Source organism: Manis javanica, chromosome 17 (assembly GCF_040802235.1).
Source record: "Manis javanica isolate MJ-LG chromosome 17, MJ_LKY, whole genome shotgun sequence".
Classification (NCBI taxonomy): domain Eukaryota; kingdom Metazoa; phylum Chordata; class Mammalia; order Pholidota; family Manidae; genus Manis; species Manis javanica.
The window spans coordinates 1,120,612-1,140,642 of record NC_133172.1 but is presented as its reverse complement, the minus strand read 5'-3'; the positions used below and the strand labels follow the sequence as shown (position 1 = coordinate 1,140,642).

At 47.2% G+C, this 20,031-nt stretch overlaps 1 protein-coding gene and 1 long non-coding RNA gene across 10 annotated transcripts; one reads left to right on the top strand and one right to left on the bottom strand.

The window, feature by feature from the left end:
* Window positions 1–5,554: 5,554 nt before the first annotated feature.
* On the bottom strand, window positions 5,555–12,654 carry LOC140847209 (uncharacterized). 2 transcript variants are annotated; one of them, XR_012126956.1, is made up of 2 exons: window positions 11,850–12,654; window positions 5,555–7,438 (listed from the first exon to the last, which is right to left on the bottom strand). It is a non-coding gene; the product is annotated as an uncharacterized lncRNA (long non-coding RNA). The 2 variants fall into 2 exon arrangements; XR_012126957.1 differs by having other exon boundaries at window positions 11,899–12,654.
* On the top strand, window positions 11,805–19,226 carry LOC140847200 (uncharacterized). Of its 8 annotated transcripts, XM_073226749.1 has the most exons (6): window positions 11,885–11,925; window positions 12,671–12,756; window positions 12,910–13,095; window positions 14,094–14,129; window positions 15,861–15,987; window positions 17,420–19,226. In XM_073226749.1, exons 3-6 carry the CDS (start codon window positions 13,063–13,065, stop codon window positions 18,793–18,795), a joined length of 1,572 nt encoding a protein of 523 aa, XP_073082850.1. In that variant the 5' UTR covers window positions 11,885–11,925; window positions 12,671–12,756; window positions 12,910–13,062; the 3' UTR covers window positions 18,796–19,226. The 8 variants fall into 8 exon arrangements, with proteins under 8 accessions (XP_073082854.1, XP_073082850.1, XP_073082855.1 ...); XM_073226753.1 differs by lacking the exons at window positions 12,671–12,756; window positions 12,910–13,095; window positions 14,094–14,129 and having other exon boundaries at window positions 11,805–11,925; XM_073226750.1 differs by lacking the exons at window positions 11,885–11,925; window positions 12,671–12,756; window positions 14,094–14,129 and having other exon boundaries at window positions 12,810–13,095.
* The last annotated feature ends 805 nt before the right edge of the window (window positions 19,227–20,031 follow it).

Genomic DNA, 20,031 nt, shown 5'->3' with positions numbered 1-20,031 from the left:
CTCACAGAGTTACAGTATTCAGTCACCCTTTAAATCAGCTCAACTTGTAGAACTATTTGCTATCTTACAAGTTTTTAAAATGTTGAGCCAAATCCCTTTTAATCTGTATACCGACAGTGCCTACATAGCATACTCAGTTCCTATTCTAGAAATAGTCCCTTATATTAAACCCTCTACCAACGCTGTTTCCCTCTTCCAACAACTCCAAACCTTTATATTACTCACACAAGCCCCTTTCTATATCGGACATCTGCGAGCCCACACCGACCTTCCTAGTTCCCTTTCCCAAGGCAATGCCCTCGCAGACAAAAATACCCGCTTCACATATTCCATTACAACCGATGCAGTCACCAAAGCTAGTCAATACCATGCTCTTCACCACGTGAATGCTCACACTCTCCGACTTTTTATTTAAACTCACCAGAGAACAAGCTAGGCAAATTGTTAAAGACTGCCCAGGGTGTGTAACCTTACTGCCCCTCCCTCATTTAGTTGTTAATCCGAGAGGCCTACTCCCTAATGAAATCTGGCAAATAGATGTCACCCATATCCCTGAATTTGGAACTCTTAAATACACTCATGTAACTATTGATACCTACAGTGGTTTTATATTTGCCACCATCCATAGTGGTGAAGCCACTAAAAATGTCATAGCCCATGTTCTCCAATGCATTACTGTGATTGGTAAACCTCAAACTATTAAAACAGATAATGGGCCTGGATACACTTCACAAGCATTTCAAAATTTCTGCCATCAATTCCAAATCAAGCATATCACAGGTATCCCTTACAACCCCCAAGGGCAAGGAATAATCGAACGAGCGCATCAGACACTAAAGAATACAATTAATAAGCTGAAGACCAACACTGTTTACCCTATAAAAGGCTCCCCAAGAAACCTCCTTAATCATGCACTATTCACGCTTAACTTTTTACAAATAGACAACCACAACAGGTCTGCTGCCGACAGGTTGTGGCACCAAGAGACAAAAAACCTATTTGCAGAAGTCTTATGGAAAGATCCTCTAACCTTTAAATGGCATGGTCCCGACCCAGTTCTTATCTGGGGTAGAGGCCAAGCCTGTGTATATGATACACAGGGAAATGGACCTCGATGGTTACCTGAGCGCCTTGTCAAACCCATTAATACCCCTTCAAAACACATTAATAATAACCCAATACATTCCAGGGAGGAGAATCTTCCCTGAGAACAGTTTTTCCTTGCCTTTCAGGAAGTAGAGAAATATTCATCATCATCGGACAAGATGCAGTCGCCAACAATCCTCGTTCTCCTGATCACGACTGCAGTTCTGAGTCATCAGCCAGCACCACCACCCATGAAGCCCCGGCACTTCCCCTGGAACTACACCTGGACAGTGCTGTCTGAAAGAGGAGACGTTGTCTGGTCCCGCTCTCAAACCTCACCAGACGTCTGGTGGCCAAACGTTATACAGCCCGATCTCTGCCCCCTTATAGGATTAATATTGCTCTTGTCTTTTGGCCCTTGGGCTCTCAAACATTTAACAAACTTCATAAAAAAGCAAATTGACACCCTCGTCAGTAAACCCATTCAAGTCCACTACGAGGCTCGCCTGTAACGATGACGATCAAGAGGCCTCCTCCTCCTTCTTTCAGCGACCATAGAAGTGACGATAGCCAAAGCCAAAAACGTTTGGTGCTGCCACCCAAACCTGTCACCAAGGCCTTCGTCACCCCAGTCGAGGCTAGTAGTCAGTGACGGGTAAGACATGGTCGCACACCATCCCATCGTGCTCGGCCACCACAAGGCTGCGACGATGTGCGCAGACTACTACCAACCTAAGACAGGGCACAGCCGCCATGAGGGCTGTGACCCCATGACGGGTAAGGAGTAGTCCCTGACCATGCAACCTAAGACAGGCACAGTCCTCGACCCAGCCACACCAGCTGGGCCCTATAAAAGAAGAGGAGGAGATGTGGGAAGCTGAAGACAGGATAGAGCCAAGTGACAAATTAAAGACCCTGCAAAAAACAAAACCCAGCCTTAAGACAACAGCAACTAGACGGGTAGTCAATGTCGGGTAATTAAGAGGATATACCTGCAAGAACAATATGCCAGGCCGACTCCGAAAGGAGGCAAGCTCCTGGAAACAGAGGCCAGGTATAAGACCTCTAAACTAAGACAGGCACAGGCCTTGACCCAGCCAGAGCTAGGCTGGCTGTTTTAATATAAGAAAAACGGGGGAGATGTTGGGAGCCGGGTCTGTGTCCCTTCCCCCACGTCTGAACGCAGCATGGGAAAGCACAAGCTTGAGAGCAACCGGTGCAGTCCTTGGAAGTTATCTGCTCACAAGAACATATCTTGTCCTTGAAGATGAGCCAAGACTCCTCACTCTGAAAATAGGGACACCTTGAGGATGTGTGAAAACACCTCCCCGCCAGCGCCACCTAAAGTCCAATTATCTCCTGACCCACCCCTTACTTGCTACTTGTATAAATTGAGCCTGTAAACAATAAACTTTGCCAGCTTGATCAGACATCCTGTCTTGCTGGTCATTCTTTGTGTCCCTGGCTTGTCTCATTTCTGCAGGTGTCTCCGGCACACTCCACATTCGTCCCGCGGGCCGGGACAGGGTAGTATGACCAGAGTCTATCATTTGGGGGTCATCCTCCTGTCTTATTCACCTGACACGATAATTTCCCGAACTCAAGTAATTCTCCTCCTGGAAGGGTCTCCCCGGCTTTAAACGCTTTTCTTTCTACCTTAAAGCAGCTTTGAGGGTTCAGCTGTTCTCTGCACTTCCACGTATGCAGAGCCCGGGGCTGAACCTGAGGCTGGAATCCCTGCGTGGGCCCCAAAGGTCGTGGGATACGGGCACGGAAGCAGCCTCCGCAGTCTGCACGGGGACACCAGGGTGTCGGCTGAGAGCAGCGGGGCGACGGCGGGGCGAGGCGCGCCCAGGGACGAGAGCGCACGTGTGGGGCGCCTGGAACGGACTCAGGTCGTGCAGGGGGCACAGCGCGGCGGTACCAGAACCCGAGCGCCAGCGGGGCGCCCCTCCCTGAAGAGCCGGGTCGGGCCGTGGACGCCCCAGCGAGGCCTCACCGAGGGGTAGCAGGGCGCCCTCGGGGTGCTTTTCCATCGGACCGTCAAGCCCAGAATCTGACGAAAGCGCCGGGTCCCACTGCTCCCCTTTTCCCGAGGGACCCTGGATCGTTCCTGTCCTCCGCGAGCCGACTGGCTTCGGGGCAGCAGAGCCTCTGAGATCCGCGCCCGCGGGTAATGGGGGACAGTGCGGACTGGGCACCGCGGGGAGGGAGGCGGCCGGTCTGCGCCCGCAGGCCCCTGGGTTCCGGAGGCCGCGGCACCTCGACCGGGCCTCCATGATCGCGCCGCCGGGCTGAATCCCCAGCCGCGGGCCCTGAGCCCGCGCTGCCCTCCCCCGGCGAGGTGCCGAGCCACGCCTCTCACCCTGGCCCCCAGGGACGTCCCCCGCCGGTACCCAGGGCGCCCCGAGGTCCGGCACGCCGGGTTGCGAGCAGGTCCCCAGCCCATGCGTTGCAGCGACCCAGGAAGTTACGGGGTCCTGCTCCGCGCCCACCACAGCCCGGCCCGCGTCCAGCCCACCGCCCGCGGACACCCCAGGGCTCGGTGCCCCCGACGGGTCCCCGGGTGCGGATGAAGCTGCAGGCGTGAGCCCCGGGCCTGGAGGGCCCCGGTGCCGGCCCTTTGCCGCACACCTGCCGCAATAGCCTCGGGGCATCACGGGGCAGCAGGAAGCAGCCTGGACCCCTTGGGGCAGGGTGGGTACCCGCTGCATTCTCTCCCGAGACCCTGGCTTACCTTCATCCTGGGGCTCTAGGAGGCGTCCGCAGCTTCTGTTCCGTCTTACCTACTATAGTCTACGTTGAATTTAGCACTTCTTTCCTATTTACTGTTTTCCTTACTCTAAGACTTGTAGATTTGTCTTTCTTATATCCTGACTTGTCTCATGCACTTACAGTAGTGCGTGAAACTCACCGCTCATTGAATATTTATTAAAGAATTGAATAAACAGATCCACATCTATTTTCTTTCTTTTTGCTATTGTACCTTAAAAAGTCCTTTTTAACTACACCTACAAACATTAATCAATGTTTTCATTAATTTAAAAAATCAAAATTTATAGGATATAATCCTGAGTGGCCAAACTTTCAGCATAGCCGTTGCTTACATAATCCTCTCTGTTCCTAGACTCCAGCATGTCCTGTTCAATTTTCCCTGAGATTTTTAACTTATTTTTTTTACCCTTATGTTTTCCCAGAGCTCTCCAGCCACTATCTTTGAATTACTATGTAATAATTATTAACAGCTGTCATTGATTTTCATATGTTTTTCTAAGATACAAACTCCCCGCTACAGAGATGGTCTATCCCTGCAATTCAGTTGCCATGACTATCACTTCCCATCAAATGGTTGAGATCTTTTTGTTCCAAACCTTTATCTCAGGGTTCCAGTCGTCCACTTTGCACAGGCGAACACTATAGACACTCTCCTATTCCAAAATGACTTTTGATTACTGGCTCTTTTCTTACCTTTTTTTAAAAATTTTTATTAAGGTATGATTGATATACACTCTTATGAAGATTTCACATGAAAAAACAATGTGGTTACTACATTCACCCATATTATGAAGTCCCCACCCATATCCCAATGCAGTCACTGTCCATCAGTGCAGCAAGATGCCAGAGATCCACTATGTCCCTTCTGTGTGCTACACTGTTCTCCCCGTGATCCCCCACACCATGTGCACTAAACATAATACCCCTCAGTTCCCTTCTCCCTCCCTCCCCACCTGCCCTCCCACACCCCTCCCCTTTGGTAACCACTAGTTCATTCTTGGAGTCTCTGAGTCTGCTGCCACTTTGTTCCTTCAGTTTTGCTTCGTTGTTATACTCCACAAATGAGGGAAATCATTTGGCATTTGTCTTTCTCCGCCTGGCTTATTTCACTGAGCATAATACCCTCTAGCTCCATCCATGTTGTTGCAGATGGTAGATTTGTTTCTTTCTTATGGCTGAATAGTATTCCATGGTGTATATGTACCACTTCTTTATCCATTCATCTACAGATGGACAACTGGGTTGCTTCCATTTCTTGGCTATTGTAAAAAGTACTGCGATGAACATAGGGGTGCATCTGTCTTTTTGAATCTGAGAAGTTGTATTCTTTGGGTATATTCCAAGGAGTGGGATTCCCGGGTCAAATGGTATTTCTATTTTCAGTTTTTTGAAGAACCTCCATTTTGCTTTCCACAATGGTTGAAATAGCTTACATTCCCACCAGCAGTGTAGGATGGTTCCCCTTTTTCCACATCCTCACCAACGTTTGTTGTTTTTAGTCTTTTCGATGATGGCCATCCTTGCTGGTGTGAGGTGATACCTCATTGTGGTTTTAATTTGCATTTCCCTGATGATTAGTGATATGGAGCATCTTTTCATGTGCCTGTTGGCCATCCGAATTTCTTCTTTGGAGAAGTGTCTGTTCAGATCCTCTGCCCATTTGTTAATCAGGTTATTTGCTTTTTGGGTGCTGAGGTGTGTAAGTTCTTTATATATTTTGGATGTTAAGCCATTGTTGGATACATCATTTACAAATATATCCTCCCATACTGTAGGATGCCTTTTTGTTTTGTTGATGATGTCCTTTGCCGTACAAAAACTTTTTAGTTTGGTGTAGTCCCATGAGTTCGTTTATGCTTTTGTTTCCCTTTCTTGAGGAGATGGGTCCAGGAAAAAGTTGCTCATGCTTATATTCAGGAGATGTTTGCCTATGTTGTCTTCTAAGAGCTTTATGGTTTCATGACTTACATTCAAGTCTTTAATCCATTTCTAGTTTATTTTTGTTTATGGGGTTAAACAATAATGCAGTTTTATTCTCTTGTGCATACCTGTCCAGTTTTGCCAACACCAGCTGTTGAAGAGGCTGTCATTTTCCCATTGTATGTCCATGGTTCCTTTATCATATGTTAATTGACCATATATGGTTGGGTTTATATCAGGGCTCTCCAGTCTGTTCCATTGGTCTATGGGTGTTTTTGTGCCAGTACCAAATTTTCTTGATTACTGTGGCTTTTGTAGTAGAGCTTGAAGTTGAGGAGCGTAATTTCCCTTGCTTTATTTTTCCTTCTTAGGATTGCTTTGGCTACTTGAGGTCTTTTGTGGTTCCATATGAATTTTAGGACAACTTACTCTACTTCATTGAAGAATGCTGTGCATTGAATCTGTAGATTGCTTTAGGCAGGATAGCCATTTTGACAATATTAATTCTTCCTATCCATGAGCACAGGATGTGTTTCCATTTATTGGTATCTTCTTTAATTTCTCCCATGAGTGTCTTGTAGTTTTCAGAGGATAGGTCTTTCACCTCCTTTTTGTAGATTAATTCCTAGGTGTTTTTTTTAATGCAATTGTGAATGGAATTGTTTTCCTGATTTCTCTCTCTGCTAGTTGATTGTTAGTGTGTAGGAATGCCACAGATTTCTGTGTATTAATTTTGTATACTGCAACTTTGCTGAATTCAGATATTAGGTCTAGTAGTTTTGGAGTGGATTCTTTCAGGTTTTTATGTACAATATCATGTCATCTTCAAACAGGGACAGTTTAACTTCCTCCTTGAATGGCTCTTCTTTTAAAGAGTTGTCAGATTCCTCAAAGGAATGGAATGCATATAAGGATATGGAGTAAGAAATACTATAAACCATTGTTTCTCACTGAGTTGGACACAATCAGTGGCTATACAGGCAGGAACCAGGAACGGAGCTCCGCTTTTGTCTTCCTGCCTTAGAGCAGTCTACCATCCCTTTTCTATCATCTCTCTCGTGCCCCAGTGTGGCATCTTTTTCTTTTGTTCTTTACCCAACATACTGAAATTCACAAAGCTGATTCTAACATCTTGGGCTACACTGGAAGAGAAGAGGAAAATGTTTATTAGGTCCCAGCTAAGAGTGGGTACATTTTATATTTGAATGATTCCATGGAATGACATATGCTTTTGGCTCTATAATCATTGGCAGCAACTGAAATAATACGTTTAGACTCCGGAATCTTGCTAAACTTCAAAGTCTGAAATCATGTCTCTAAAACCTTGGGTTGTTATGCCCAGAGTTCATGATCCCCAAAGACTGCTAGGGAGCTGAGTCCGATGCAAAAGCAAAGAGCCTTTATTTGAGCTAGCTTGAGCTCAATTTCCTATCTCCACTGACGTAGTGGCAAGATGCCAGAGAGAGTGCGAGTTTCAAAAGCACAAAGGTTTTATAGGGGTCTAGGGGCAGTTGGTGGGGTGATGGTCATGGTTCTAGTTGATTGGCTGGCGAAGCTGTAGGTCTTGGCTGATTGGTCGGGGAGCTTTGCATGGTTACTTTGTTGGGCTCTGGATCTTTCCCAGAAAGGCGTCATGTCGGGGACATAGTTACTCACGCTGGAGGGCACAGAACAAAATGGAGTCAGTCCCGGTTTGCTCTTTCATTCCTCCCTTGCCATGTTGCTTACAGGCCCAATCATGGGACCGGCTGCATTGCTATTTGGCTTTCTTCTGTTACTAGGGGCTTGTATTGAGCACGGAGGACTATCAGTTAGAGAGCCCTTAGGCGGCCTCTGATAAACTGGACTAGCCTGTTGATGATACAGGGCCGGAGGGTCAGTAACAGGAGTAGGATGGCGAGAGGTCACAGATCATCTGCATATTGAAGGAGGGTGGAGCTTGAGAGAGTAAGGGATTTGAGGTCTTGTCCTGCCTTGACTTTTCTCTGGGATACTGGTGTTTTGGTCTGGGAACGTATGAAAAGGCTGCCTGCTCAGCTCTTAAGGTGGGCTGAGGTATTATATTGCCTATTTGCTAAAGAATCCTGCCTTTCACTACACCGTCTACAGCTCGGTCTGCAGCTAAATTAGCTGTTCAGTTTGCAAAATTACCTCATCAGATCTGAAGGAGGGAAGACAGCACAGAGGCTTGGTCCTTTTAGTATGCTAAAGTGAATCTTATACAGGATCACAAATGATTTGAATAATAAAACATGCGCTACTCTTCTTTATCTGGGGAATATTAACTGATCTTGCTGAAGAATGATTCTAGAGCTTAATGTTCAACATAGTTTTAGTGGGGGGCGTTTCCTAGCATGTAGTTACATTGCTGACTGCAAATATCCTGCCTTGCTTTTTCTGGAGGCCCTCACCCTGTTCTGTCTACACTCACGGTCCCTGTCTCATTCCCCCCTCTACAGATGGAGACCCTAGCTGCTGCTAGAAAAAGGGGATGACGGCTGCTCTGGCTGCTTCATGCTGAGAGGGGACGCAGTAAGGTCTCCATCAGTGGTTGTTAGAGAGGGCCTCGGAAGATGGGTACTTCTACTCTAGGTTCCATTTCTATTACTATTTGCATTTTTTTTTTTTTTTTTTTTTTTTTTGGTTTCTAGGCGAGAGAAGAAATCGTGTTACTAGGTTAAGTAGCAACATCTGGAGTTGAATTTTCTGTTCTGGAAGGACAAACTTGATGAGATTAAGAATGCATGGTTGAAGATGAGAACTAGAGATAGTAAAACTTTAATTGAAATGACAGGAGAAAACTAAAACTTCTAGGAAATCATAGCCAGATATTTTGAAGAAGCTAGAATTCTGGATCTAGTTTATGTCCCAATGACTAGTATTAGGATTTACTATGGATAAGAGTGCATTATTGAAACAATACTTTTCTCTAAAATCACCCTCATTTTTATTAGAAGTAACCAGATTAAGAAAATAATTAACACTTGGCTTAATTATTTGCATAAATGCAGCAAGAAGAGCAATTGATTACATAGGCTCTTTTAAATGGGCTTTGCTGGAACTTTTTGTAAGGAATTTCAGATTGAACTTTTAAAGGCCTCTTGAGGCCAGACAGCCAAGCCAGACTTGTCATCAGGTTTTGCCTGCAGTACCTGTAGATCTGGGTGAATTCCTCTCTTCTCGAGGTCCCCAAGACATCCTGAGGTTCCTGCACCTGCCAGGAAGTCACCTTCCTTACTCACGTGGTAAGGCTGCTGTGAACATTGTAAGCAAGATACCAGGCCAGTTCTTCCAAGGGGCTTTGTTGGCTTTATAAAGTCAGCCTTAGTTCCTTGAAGCTGTTCATATCTGAGTTTATGCATGTGTCTCTCAGGTATAACATTCCAGTCAAAGTCTTGGTAATATAACCTGTGTTTTCAATTGGTCCTCTTACAAGGAACGCAGATTCTTATTGAACTTATGCAAATAAACATACTGCCATGAAATATATAAAAATAGTCACTGAGGGTTTTTAAATTCTGGAGGGATCAGGTAGACAGAAAGATAAAGTTTCAATTCTGCTTATAAAGATAGTCATTTAATAAACTGTTGTCAGCTTACAAGAAAAAAGCTTAAAACACTTTATCAACAACATTTGAAACAAAAAGCCATAAAATCATCTTCCTTAGTTTACTTAATCCTATGTAATTAATACCTGTTCTGCTGAAATCTAGTTACTAGCTTAAGAGTAATAAAAGTGACTATAAATAACAAAAGACTTACGAATAACAATGGTTAAAGACCTGATGAGAGCGTACTATAAGACAGTTGACATAAGAAAATTTGGATATTTCTGTAACATAAAACATTCAGTGATAAAGTTTAGCATCATTCCCTTTGACAGTGCTTTACAGGTAAATATATATCAGATGAATAAGCCAAATTAGCCAAGTACTTTCTCCAATGAGAAAAAATTCTTCTGACATGTCCCAGTGGCCCTCTGGAAAATATCAGAGTTAACTTAAGGTAAAAGTACCTTTTGGATTTGATTTTTTTTTTTTTTGGCACTTGCTTAAATAGGATTATAGGTTGCCATGAAGCAATACTTATTTATTTAACTGGAATGACAACATAATATTTCAAAGGCAAATAAGGAAAAGTTAGCAAAGTTTAGCTTTTAGTCTTTTTAATATTAAGATCTCATTATCTTAAATACTCAGACAACTCACTGAGATCTTAAGCATGAGAAACTTTTGATAAAAACATTAGAAAACCCTTTGTAATCTTTCAACATTAATGGTTGACTAATAAATTTTTGTTCTTTTAACTAAGAATTCTACTTTTGCTCTGTACTTGATATTGAGACTTATTTGCTTTAATTTCACATAGCATGACTATATCAATTTTCCTCAAACTTTCTGCAACCTTCTTTTTACATTTAGAGTTCTCCCTCTAAATAAACAGCTGTACTTTAGAACAATTACCTTCTTTTATCCTCAACAAAAAGAATTTCCATTCTTTATACTTTCTCTTATTAAAACACACATCTTTTTCAGAAAGTATAGATGTTTTCTTCTTTAAGTAGCTTTAATTAGACCTTAAAACCATTGGGAACTTTAATTTTTAGTGAACACTGAGTAGGTTATTGTAAACGTTAAGCTAATATTCTTTAGATTGACAAATTTATGAACACATTTTATAATTTCTGTAACCATGAGCTTTACAGCACAATCTCTCACTAAGCACAAAGTCTATCTTCTTAACTTAGCAAAACTTTAAGGTTTTAGGTTATGACATAGATGTTCAGGCTGTAGGTAGGTATACACACTAACACACAATTACTATCAAGATGTTCACTTGCTACACTTAGTTTAGACATTCTTAACAACTATGCTGGATTACCCACAAAACCTTTACTGAATATTGTTAGGCTGGAGGAAGGAAAAACAAGGACATGAAAACACAATAGCAAGATGCCATAGGGGGAGAGCAGACCAGACCCCAAGGTCTGTGCCTTATACGGAAAGGGGACAGCTCTTCCTGAATTCCATCCTTCTGATGTGCCAACTAAGACTCGGATGTCAGCCTCCTCCCTCTTGGAAGGAAAAAAGTTTCTAGTTGTCTTATTATGTCACCTTTAGCCAATCATACCTCTCCACGCCCCCTAGGATCGCTTGCCCGCTCCTCCCCCTCCTAGCCCCTTATAAGCCCCCACCTCCCTGACCTGGCGTGTCTCCCCTGGCCTGTGTTTCAGACGGCGCAACATCACCAGGGAGAGGCGCTCAAATAAACTACCAGGCCCTTTGTTGCCTCTCTTCGCCTCCTTATTTTGGCTAAAATTTTTCTTACAAATATTAGACAAAGTCAAGCCTCTAAGCATTTTATTCTTGAAAGATTTAGCAGATAACATCAACTTAAATGACTTTAGGTAAACATAGGCAGCTGATAACCATAAGGACGTTTGTTTCAGTTCAACTTAAATTAGCATTAATGCTTAATATTTTTTATTAGAATTTTCTGGAAGTTTTAGAATGCCCAATTTTTACAAGCGCTTCTCTTTAAATCAGCTTTTATTAATGCGACCTGGAGGTAGAAAAATATTTTCATTTACACACTTAGACACACAAACATATAGATTGAGACTTAATGATAAGGTTCCCTCTGGCGGCCATCCCACATTTAAAGCTGGCTACTGGCTAGAACAAAAAGTCCGCCACCGACCCATCCGGACCTCTACACTGAGGTTACTAGCTCTTCTCCTGACTTTTTTTTTTTTAACCATGATCAGAGTTTATTAATATTAGGAAGCCTATAAAGCAGAAACATCACATCAAGAGGTCAAAATGGAAAAACATATAGTTGTGTCAGTGGAAACTGAGAATAGAGAATTCGACAATCATTCCCTTTTCCAGACGTGCTCCTGACTTCTTTTAAATGATCAATCATAATACTTAGGGGAGTGGTCTGAGCCTGTCCCATAAAGTTCGTCCAGTACATTCACAAAACAAAACAGAAAAACACAGAAACAGACAAACAGAGGGCCCTTGAAAGCAGTCTTCCAACTCCGTGGAAGCAAAACCGAAACCTACACGACGGGCCTCACGCCGACCGGAGGCAGCGACCCGCCTCGTCCCAGACCTTTGAGGGGATTCCACGTCCCTCCAGGTAAGATCTGAACGTCTTCCGAATCCTCCAGCGCCCCCAGCCCGTGGTCCACCTGTGCATCCACATAGACCGCTTCGGGCAGTACCAGGATTCCACAAATGAGCTCACGCACAGACAGGAAGCGGGCACACAAAACACACAGGGAACGAACAAATACCAACTGTTGCCAGACTCTCCGGGTCGGGGTCCCTCTGGGTCTTGGGGATCCCGGATGAGCCCCCAAATATGCCCAGGATTCGCGATCCCCAAAGACTGCTAGGGAGCCGAGTCCGATGCAAAAGTAAAGAGCCTTTATTCGAGCTAACTCGAGCTCAGTCTCCTATCTGCACGGACACAGCGGCGAGATGCCAGAGAGTGCAAGTTTCGAAAGCACAAAGCTTTTATAGGGGTCTAGGGGCAGTTGGTGGCGTGACGGTCGTGGCTCTAGCTGATTGGATGGGGAGGCTGTGTGTCCTGGCTGACTGGTCGGGGAGGTTTGCGTAGAAACTTTCTTGGGCATGAGAACTTTCTCGGGTGTGGGGAACCTTCCCGAAAAGGGGTCATGTCGGGGCCTTAATTACTCAAGACGGAGGGCACAGAAGAAAATGGAATCGGACCCGGTTTGTCCTTTCAGGGTGACCAGTTGCCAACACTTCTCACAAATCTCAGAGCACCTGCCTTAAGGGGGAGCCAAGCCTTTCCCCTGCCCTTGGAGAATAGGAGCACGGCCTCCCAGCACCTCTTACAGCGCCCTTTCACCCTGCAGGTCAGGGTGAGGGGCGCCGTACTTGCAGGCTGGGAGAAAGATGAGAACTACATTACCCAGAGGGGCCTGCGCTGGGCGCCGTTGTGGTGAGCCAATGAAAGCTCCGGAGGTGGGCAGTTCCGGGGGGACGCCTAGCGTCCGGAAAGGGCTTCCGGCGTCCTCCCCGGGGCGGTCGTTTTGGTTGCGTTTGGGTCTGTGCGCTGGGTGACTGACGCTGTGCCTCTTGTCGGGGTTGGAAGGTGGGAGAAGAGGCGCGGTCCCCGCCGCAGGGAGGCGAGTGTGAGGCCCGGCGACGTCGCCCGCGGGCCCCGCGGCAGGGCCGGGATCGCGCGTGCTGCGCCCCGGTCGCCTCCTGTGCTCAGCGCGCGGCCCCGCTGCTCCCACAGAGTCCGATGGCGGCGGCTGCGCCGAGGGGCCCGCCTCAGGTACCTACCCGTCCCCGGGCCTCCCTGACCGTGACCCTCGGGCCCCGAGTGCGATTCCCTGCTCACGGCCCGCCGCCCAGGCCCCGGCCCGGGACGAAAGGCGCGCGTGGGCGGGGCTCCTGTTCTGAGCGCAGCTGGGACGGCGCGTGGGGCCGGTTACGGGCGGGGGCACTCGGGAAACCTGGGATCAGTCGTGCGTCTTAGGGGACAGAGAACTGAGAGGGAGTGGCGCCTGGAATGGCAGGCTAGCCTCTTAAGGCGGCTGGGAGCCATCGAGAGTGGTGAACAGAAAAGGCCTCGGCTGACCTGGTCTTCTGAAGGTTTATCAAAAGCCGCACAGAGGAACAGACTGGAAGGGGAAATAATAAGAGGCACAGGGGTATTTAGTCCTTGTACAGTGCCACACAGCTAATAAAAGTCCGCACCGAGGACCGAGACGCGGAGACGAGGCACACATCCAAGGTGAGCCTGGCTCCAGGCGTGGGCAAGGGAATGGGGAAGCCCGGAGCCCGTGGTGCGTTTCACGATCGCCCGTCTCTCAGAACGTCCCTCTTCACGCTGATTATTACCAGTACAGCGGCACTGGGACCCTGCAGCGTGTTCCAGAACGTACTGGTCCTGATCCTGCTCTTGAACTCTGTAACTGTGGTGTCCTGGGACTCTTACCCTTCCAGGCCTTGGGCCTGGGGACCCTGAGCAGATCCTAATCTCAAGGTCCGCAGGCAGGGTCAGGGTTTCATAGAGTGGTCCCTCTTGCTGACAGCCAGCGGAATGCGGTGTGGGGCGAGGATGCCCCGGGTACACATGCCTGTGTGCAGGTGCGTGAGGGGGAGACTGAGCCGGTTCAAAGGAACCTTCCCTCCCTTTCTCATATGAGCACAGAACAGTGGGGCAGGACTCAGTACTGGGGTGGCTCCCTCAGAGCTTGGTGTGTGTTCTGCTGGTCTCGGGAATGCTTTGGAGCAGAGGAGGGAGGTGATCTGACCAGCTCTTCCCAGGCTTCCTGTGGCTGCAGCATGGACAGCGGACAGCAGGTATGAGGAGAATGGCAGGAAGACCCGGGAGGAGGCCACTGTGGCAGCCCAGAGGGTGTGGACGCTGTGGGCCTGTTGGGATTGGAAGTCGGAGAGAAGGTTGAATTCTGTATCATTCTTTTTTTTTTCCCTGTCTTAGTAGATCTTGTATTTTCTCATTAAGAAGGTAAGAGAGAAGTCAGGGATGACTAAGGTTTTTGGAAAAGTTCAATGATTGGACAGATGGAAGCTCCATCAGCTGGGATGTGGAAGCCTGTAGTATGATTAATTTTTGCTCAGGATATAAGTGATGTTTTCAATGTGTTGAGTGTGTGAGATGTTTTGAAGAACAAATTAGTAGAGTGGGTAGCTGGCCACACAGGTATGAAACATTGGTGGATAGTTTGCGGACCAGGGTGGAGCGGTGTGTCTAAGCTCAGGCCACCTAAGCAAAATTCTGGGAAGTCCAAGATCGAAGCACTGGGAGATTTGTTTCCTGGTTAGGGGCTCTCTTCCTGTCTTACAGATGCCTGCCTTCTCACCTTAACCTCACATAGCCTTTCCTTGGTCCAGCAAAGTGGAATGAGCAGATGTCTTCCTTTGCTCCTAAGGGTCACACCCTTATGACCTAATCTAAACCTGATTACTTCCCAGAGGCCCCACCTCCAAATAACATCGTACTCGGAAGTAGGGCTTCAACGTTGGCATTTTAGGGGGATGCATACATTCAATCCACAGCACTGTGGGTCACATTTAGTGGAATAATCCTGATGATGTTAATAGCAGACCAGGAAGTCTGAAGGTTGGGTCTCATGCTTGGGCACCTGGTGGAGGTGATAGACATGACAGACAGAGGAGAGAAGTGGCACTGGGAACAGCGTGGAAGAAAGGGTGATCTGGCAGGTGGCTGAGGCTTCTGAGCATTGCGCGCTGGTGACACAGAGGTAGAGGCTTATATAGGAGTAACTGAGGCAAGATGACAGGTCAGTCATCCTGCTTATTCGTGGCTGGGGGAGGAGGTGGGGGCCCACCAAGATTTTGTTGTGTCAGGAATTTGAGTCAGGCAGGAGGGTTAGTTAAGCAGCACACATGGGCATCTGGAGAACTGAACCTGGTCTGCAAAGCCTCTGGGACTGGCTTTTGGAATGAGGGTGAGGAAGAGAGGAAGGCTGTGACTGGTGAGAGGTCAAGTGCAGTAAAAGTGGGAAAAGGTCTTGGTTGTATGAGATCCACAAGTGTTTCTGGAGGCTGAGGTGGAGGCGAGTACTAGAGCCACGGCAGGAAGCCTTTAGAGCGGCACGCTGCACTGCCACGGCCAGGGGGACCATTGGCGGTCTGGGGTGCTACCAGGTCCTGTTTGACGTAGGAGGGACAGGGCAGTGCGTTTGGTGCAGGGCAGGGAAGAGGCAGTAACCATGAGACAGACATTGGTAGAGTGATGTTCAGGCCGGGAGATGTGAACTGGCAGCCTGAGTGCTGTGGCATTGAGGATATAAGGGTGAAGTGTGAGCCCGCCCCACTGGCTCTGTCTGAGAGGCATGACGTGGGAGGCAGTAGGACTGCCTGGCCGGAGGGAGTATGTCCCTGCAGGCCGGGCCCAGAAGGAGACTGCTTTTCAGTGGTGCCAGGCCCTGATGTCTCCTCTGAGATGGGGAAATGAGAAGGGTGGGCAGAGGGCAAATGAATGAGTGGGTGAACTTGGGGTCCTAGGAGAAAAGTTGATCATGGAGTGAACTGTCCCCATTATCGCAGGGCTCTGTGACCTTTGAGGACGTGGCCATTTACTTCTCCCAGGAGGAGTGGGGCCTCCTTGATGAGGCACAGCGGTTCCTATACCACGACGTGATGCTGGAGATCTTTGCACTTACAGCGTCCCTGGGTAAGGCCTTCATATTCCTCCCAGTGTCCTTAACTGGTCCCTCCCCGTCTCAGAGGCAGCTCTGTCCTTTCCACAGCCAGACCATGGTCTGTGCTGAGTTCCCCCACTCCCTTGGAATATGTGGTACGTTTGCCAGCACGAAGCTGTGTGCACCCCTCAAGCAGCCCTACCACCTGCAAGGTGCACAGCCGAGGATCTGGGAGTCCCCAGTCTGGCAGGCAGCCTAATGGATGTCCCCTAGCTTGCCTTCTCCCTGGCAAGGTGACTGTCCAGATCCCTGGAACCTTCTGCCCCATGTTCTGCCTCCTTTTTTTTTTTTAAAGTTGACCTTTAATTGAGACATATAACATCGTATTAGTTTCAGGTGTACAACATAGCGATTCCATATTTGTGTATATTGTACAATCCTCACCACAGTAAATCGTTAACATTCATCACTGTACAGAGTTAAAAAATTTTTTATTGGGATGAGAACTTAAAGGATTTCCTCCTGACTGCATGTGTTAGGAATTGAAAGCAATGTCGTGGTCACTGTGGGCTTTTCTTGAAAGACGGCACTTTGAGATTTTACTGTAGTAGGTCTTTCCTTTCTGTGTTCTACTGATTCCAGAGTTGCTCTGGGTCTGTGCTGGCCACTAACCTGTGTTGTCTTTCCCTGAGGACTTGCTTCATTCAGGTCCCATTTACTCACACAGCTGAATGTGCAGGGCGAGCCCTGGTTACTTCACAGAGTGGACATGCCAAGATGGTGTCAGGAGGCCTGGCCCTGGTGCATGCCAGCTGAGGGAGGGCATGACATCATAGCTGTGTTCACATCATGCCAGGGCCCTGCCATGTGTCCACCAGTGTTTTGGTGCAAGTGCCACTGGCCACATCACTTTCTTGTGCAGCATTGACATTTTCGTAATTTGTCCTTTCAACTGTGACTTCCAGTCCCTGGCTGTCCCCACGCTTCTGACCTCCGTGTATCGCTTATCCTGTGTACTGTACAGTCTGCAGTTCTCCCACAGTGATCCACACACAGAGTGTTGTATGCACATATTTTTAAGTACTCCTTGAACACCATGTACTCAGTTCTGAGTGTATTTCCCTGTGCCTGGACACAGCCATCTTTCTGCATAGCATGGCCATGTCCCTGGCTGACAAGGTCCCTGCTGAAGGCTGTTGTTAGGCAGTGAGTCAGTCATCATGCCTTTGCTCCCTGTGTGACACCCATATTTGTGTGCCCTGTATCCCAGAACGTCTCCCTTATTCTGTGATCTTTACAGGCCCTCTACTGCAAAGCGGCCCTCCCTTCAGATTGCTGCCCTTGAAAACATTCCCATGGATTCGTTCTTTGATTTAAATGTATGTGTACGGCACACACATTTTTGTTGACTTCTCCCTCCCACTGGTGTTAACCTTTACCGTATTAGCATTTCTCTGCCTTCAGGTTGTTGGTGTGGAGCAAAGGATGAGGTACCTTCTGAGCAGAGTGTTCCTGTAGAAGATGCCAGGACTTCCATGGCAGGTCCATTGACTGAGAAGACCCATCCTTGTGAGAAGTGTGTCCCAGTCTTGAAAGAGATTTTACACCTGACTGAGCTCCAAGCAACATATCCTGGACAGAAACCATACTTGGGTGGGACATGTAGAGGCTTATGGTTCAGTGCAAACCTTTGCCAGTACCAAAAGTGGGACAGTGGAGAGAAAATCTTCAAAGCACACATGGAGAGGGCCTCACTTGTGACAAGCTGCAGATTCCATGTGTCGGGGAAGCCCTTCACTTGTGGGGAGGGTGGAATGGACTTCTCAGCTCTATCAGGCCTTCTGCAGCACCGGGCCACTCCCAATGGTGAGAAACCACATGGCAGCATCAAGCATAGGGAGTCCTTTAACAGTGGGAAAGGTTGTAACAAGTGGGTTGAATGGAGGAAAGTATTTAGCAACCCTCACACACTTCACCACCAGAGAGTCTGCACTGGAGATGGTCTTGATGAATGTAGCAACTGTGGAAAGGCCTTCAGCTGCAAATACAAACTTATTCAGCACCAGGAAGTTCACACTGGAGCAAGGCCATATGAGTGTGGTGACTGTGGGAAATTCTTTAGCTGGAAAAGCCACCTCATTCGACACAGGACAGTTCACACTGGAGAAAGGCCTTATGAGTGTGGTGAATGTGGGAAATTCTTTAGCCGCAAATCCTGCCTCACTCGACACAGGAGAGTTCACACTGGAGAAAGGCCTTATGAGTGTGGTGAATGTGGGAAATTCTTCCGTCACAAAAAGTCTCTCATTCAACACAGGACAGTTCACACTGGAGAAAGGCCCTATGAGTGTGGTGAATGTGGGAAATTCTTTAGCCGCAAATCGTGCCTCACACAACACAGGAGAGTTCACACTGGAGAAAGGCCATATGAGTGCGGTGACTGTGGGAAATTCTTTAGCTGCAAAAACTCCCTCACTGAACACAGAAGAGTTCACACTGGAGAAATGCCTTATGAGTGTGGTGAATGTGGAAAATTCTTTAGCTGGAAAAGCCACCTCATTCAACACAGGACAGTTCACACTGGAGAAAGGCCTTATAAGTGTGTTGAATGTGGGAAATCTTTCAGTCAGAACTCTGCCCTTGTTAAACACCAAAGAATACACACTGGAGCAAGGCCTTATGAGTGTGGTGAATGTGGGAAATTCTTTAGGCACAAAACCCACCTCATACAACACAGGACAGTTCACACTGGAGAAAGGCCTTATCAGTGCAATGAATGTGGTAAGTCCTTTAGCCGGAGTTCTGCCCTCCTTCAACACAGGAGAGCTCACTTGCAGTAAATGTGGGAAATCCTTGAGCTGCAAATGTGACCTGTCAACACCAAAAATTCGCACTGGAAAAGGCCTTAGATACTCATAGAGAATTTGCTCTTTCCGTATTAAGTGTAACTGTTGGGGAAAAACCGATGTGAGAAGCCACCTGTGTGGGATTCACATATAAAGTATAAAAGTCATATGCATACTTATATCTGACTTGATTTTTTATAGTCCATGATTCATGGTCAAAACAGAAACAGTTTCTGTGGTATGAGTGCCCTTGCATTGTTCCCTATGTAAGAATTTGTTCGCACTGCTTCAGAAGATTGGAGACTGTTGAGAGTTGGATTTGATGATTGTGCATTGAGATCCCTATGCAGAATTTTATCATTGTTAACAACCATTTGATCAATAAATATGAGAGGTGCCCTCTCAGCACCACTCTTGTGCTGTTACGCCTCAGTCCCCTTTCTGGTCCTTTCAGGTCTTCAATAACTCATAGCGTCTCCTCCCTTATCTGCAGGTCAGAAGCAGGGAGGGACTGACAAGTGGCGCCCAAACAGGGACTGTTGAAACTCAGAGTGGGGAAGCTCCACTCCAGGCACCCCTTAAAACACAGAGCGGGGAAAGCTCCAACGATAGTGGATCCCTTAAGGCTCCCAAGAAAACACGCGTCGGGGCAGGATTGAGACGTCAGGGACCCTATAATGGGCCAAAATGAAACTGAAGCAGCTAAACTGGAGGATTGTTTAAAATTACTGCGTGCCCTCCTAAAAGCATCAGGAGTGAAAACTTCTAAAAAGGCCTTTGCTCAACTTCATAAATATATTAGAAAGTATTGTCACTGGTTGCCACCACAGGGGACCCTTACACAAGCTGATTGGGATAATGTATTAAGAGGCTTTAAAAAGGCTCACAGAAGGGGATGTTATCCCTGTGCCTGTCCGCTGTTTATGTGATCTGATCACTCGCCTTGCAGCCTTTGCAAACTACCCGCCGTCTGAAACCAAGTCAGACACACACGAGTGTGAGAACTCTTGGATGATGTGGTGAAATCAAGGAAGCGATCTTCATCCCCACATGCGTCTGACTCCTCGTCCTCCTCTTCCTCTTCTTCAGAGACTGACGATGAGAGTTCTATTCGTTCCTCTTCTGAAAAATCCGCAGCCTCTGTTCCTGCTGCGTCTGCCTTCGCGGCAGGAGTACGTAAAGCCCAGTGGGAGGGTGATATAGATGCTCACCTGACACCCTTAGTAGCAC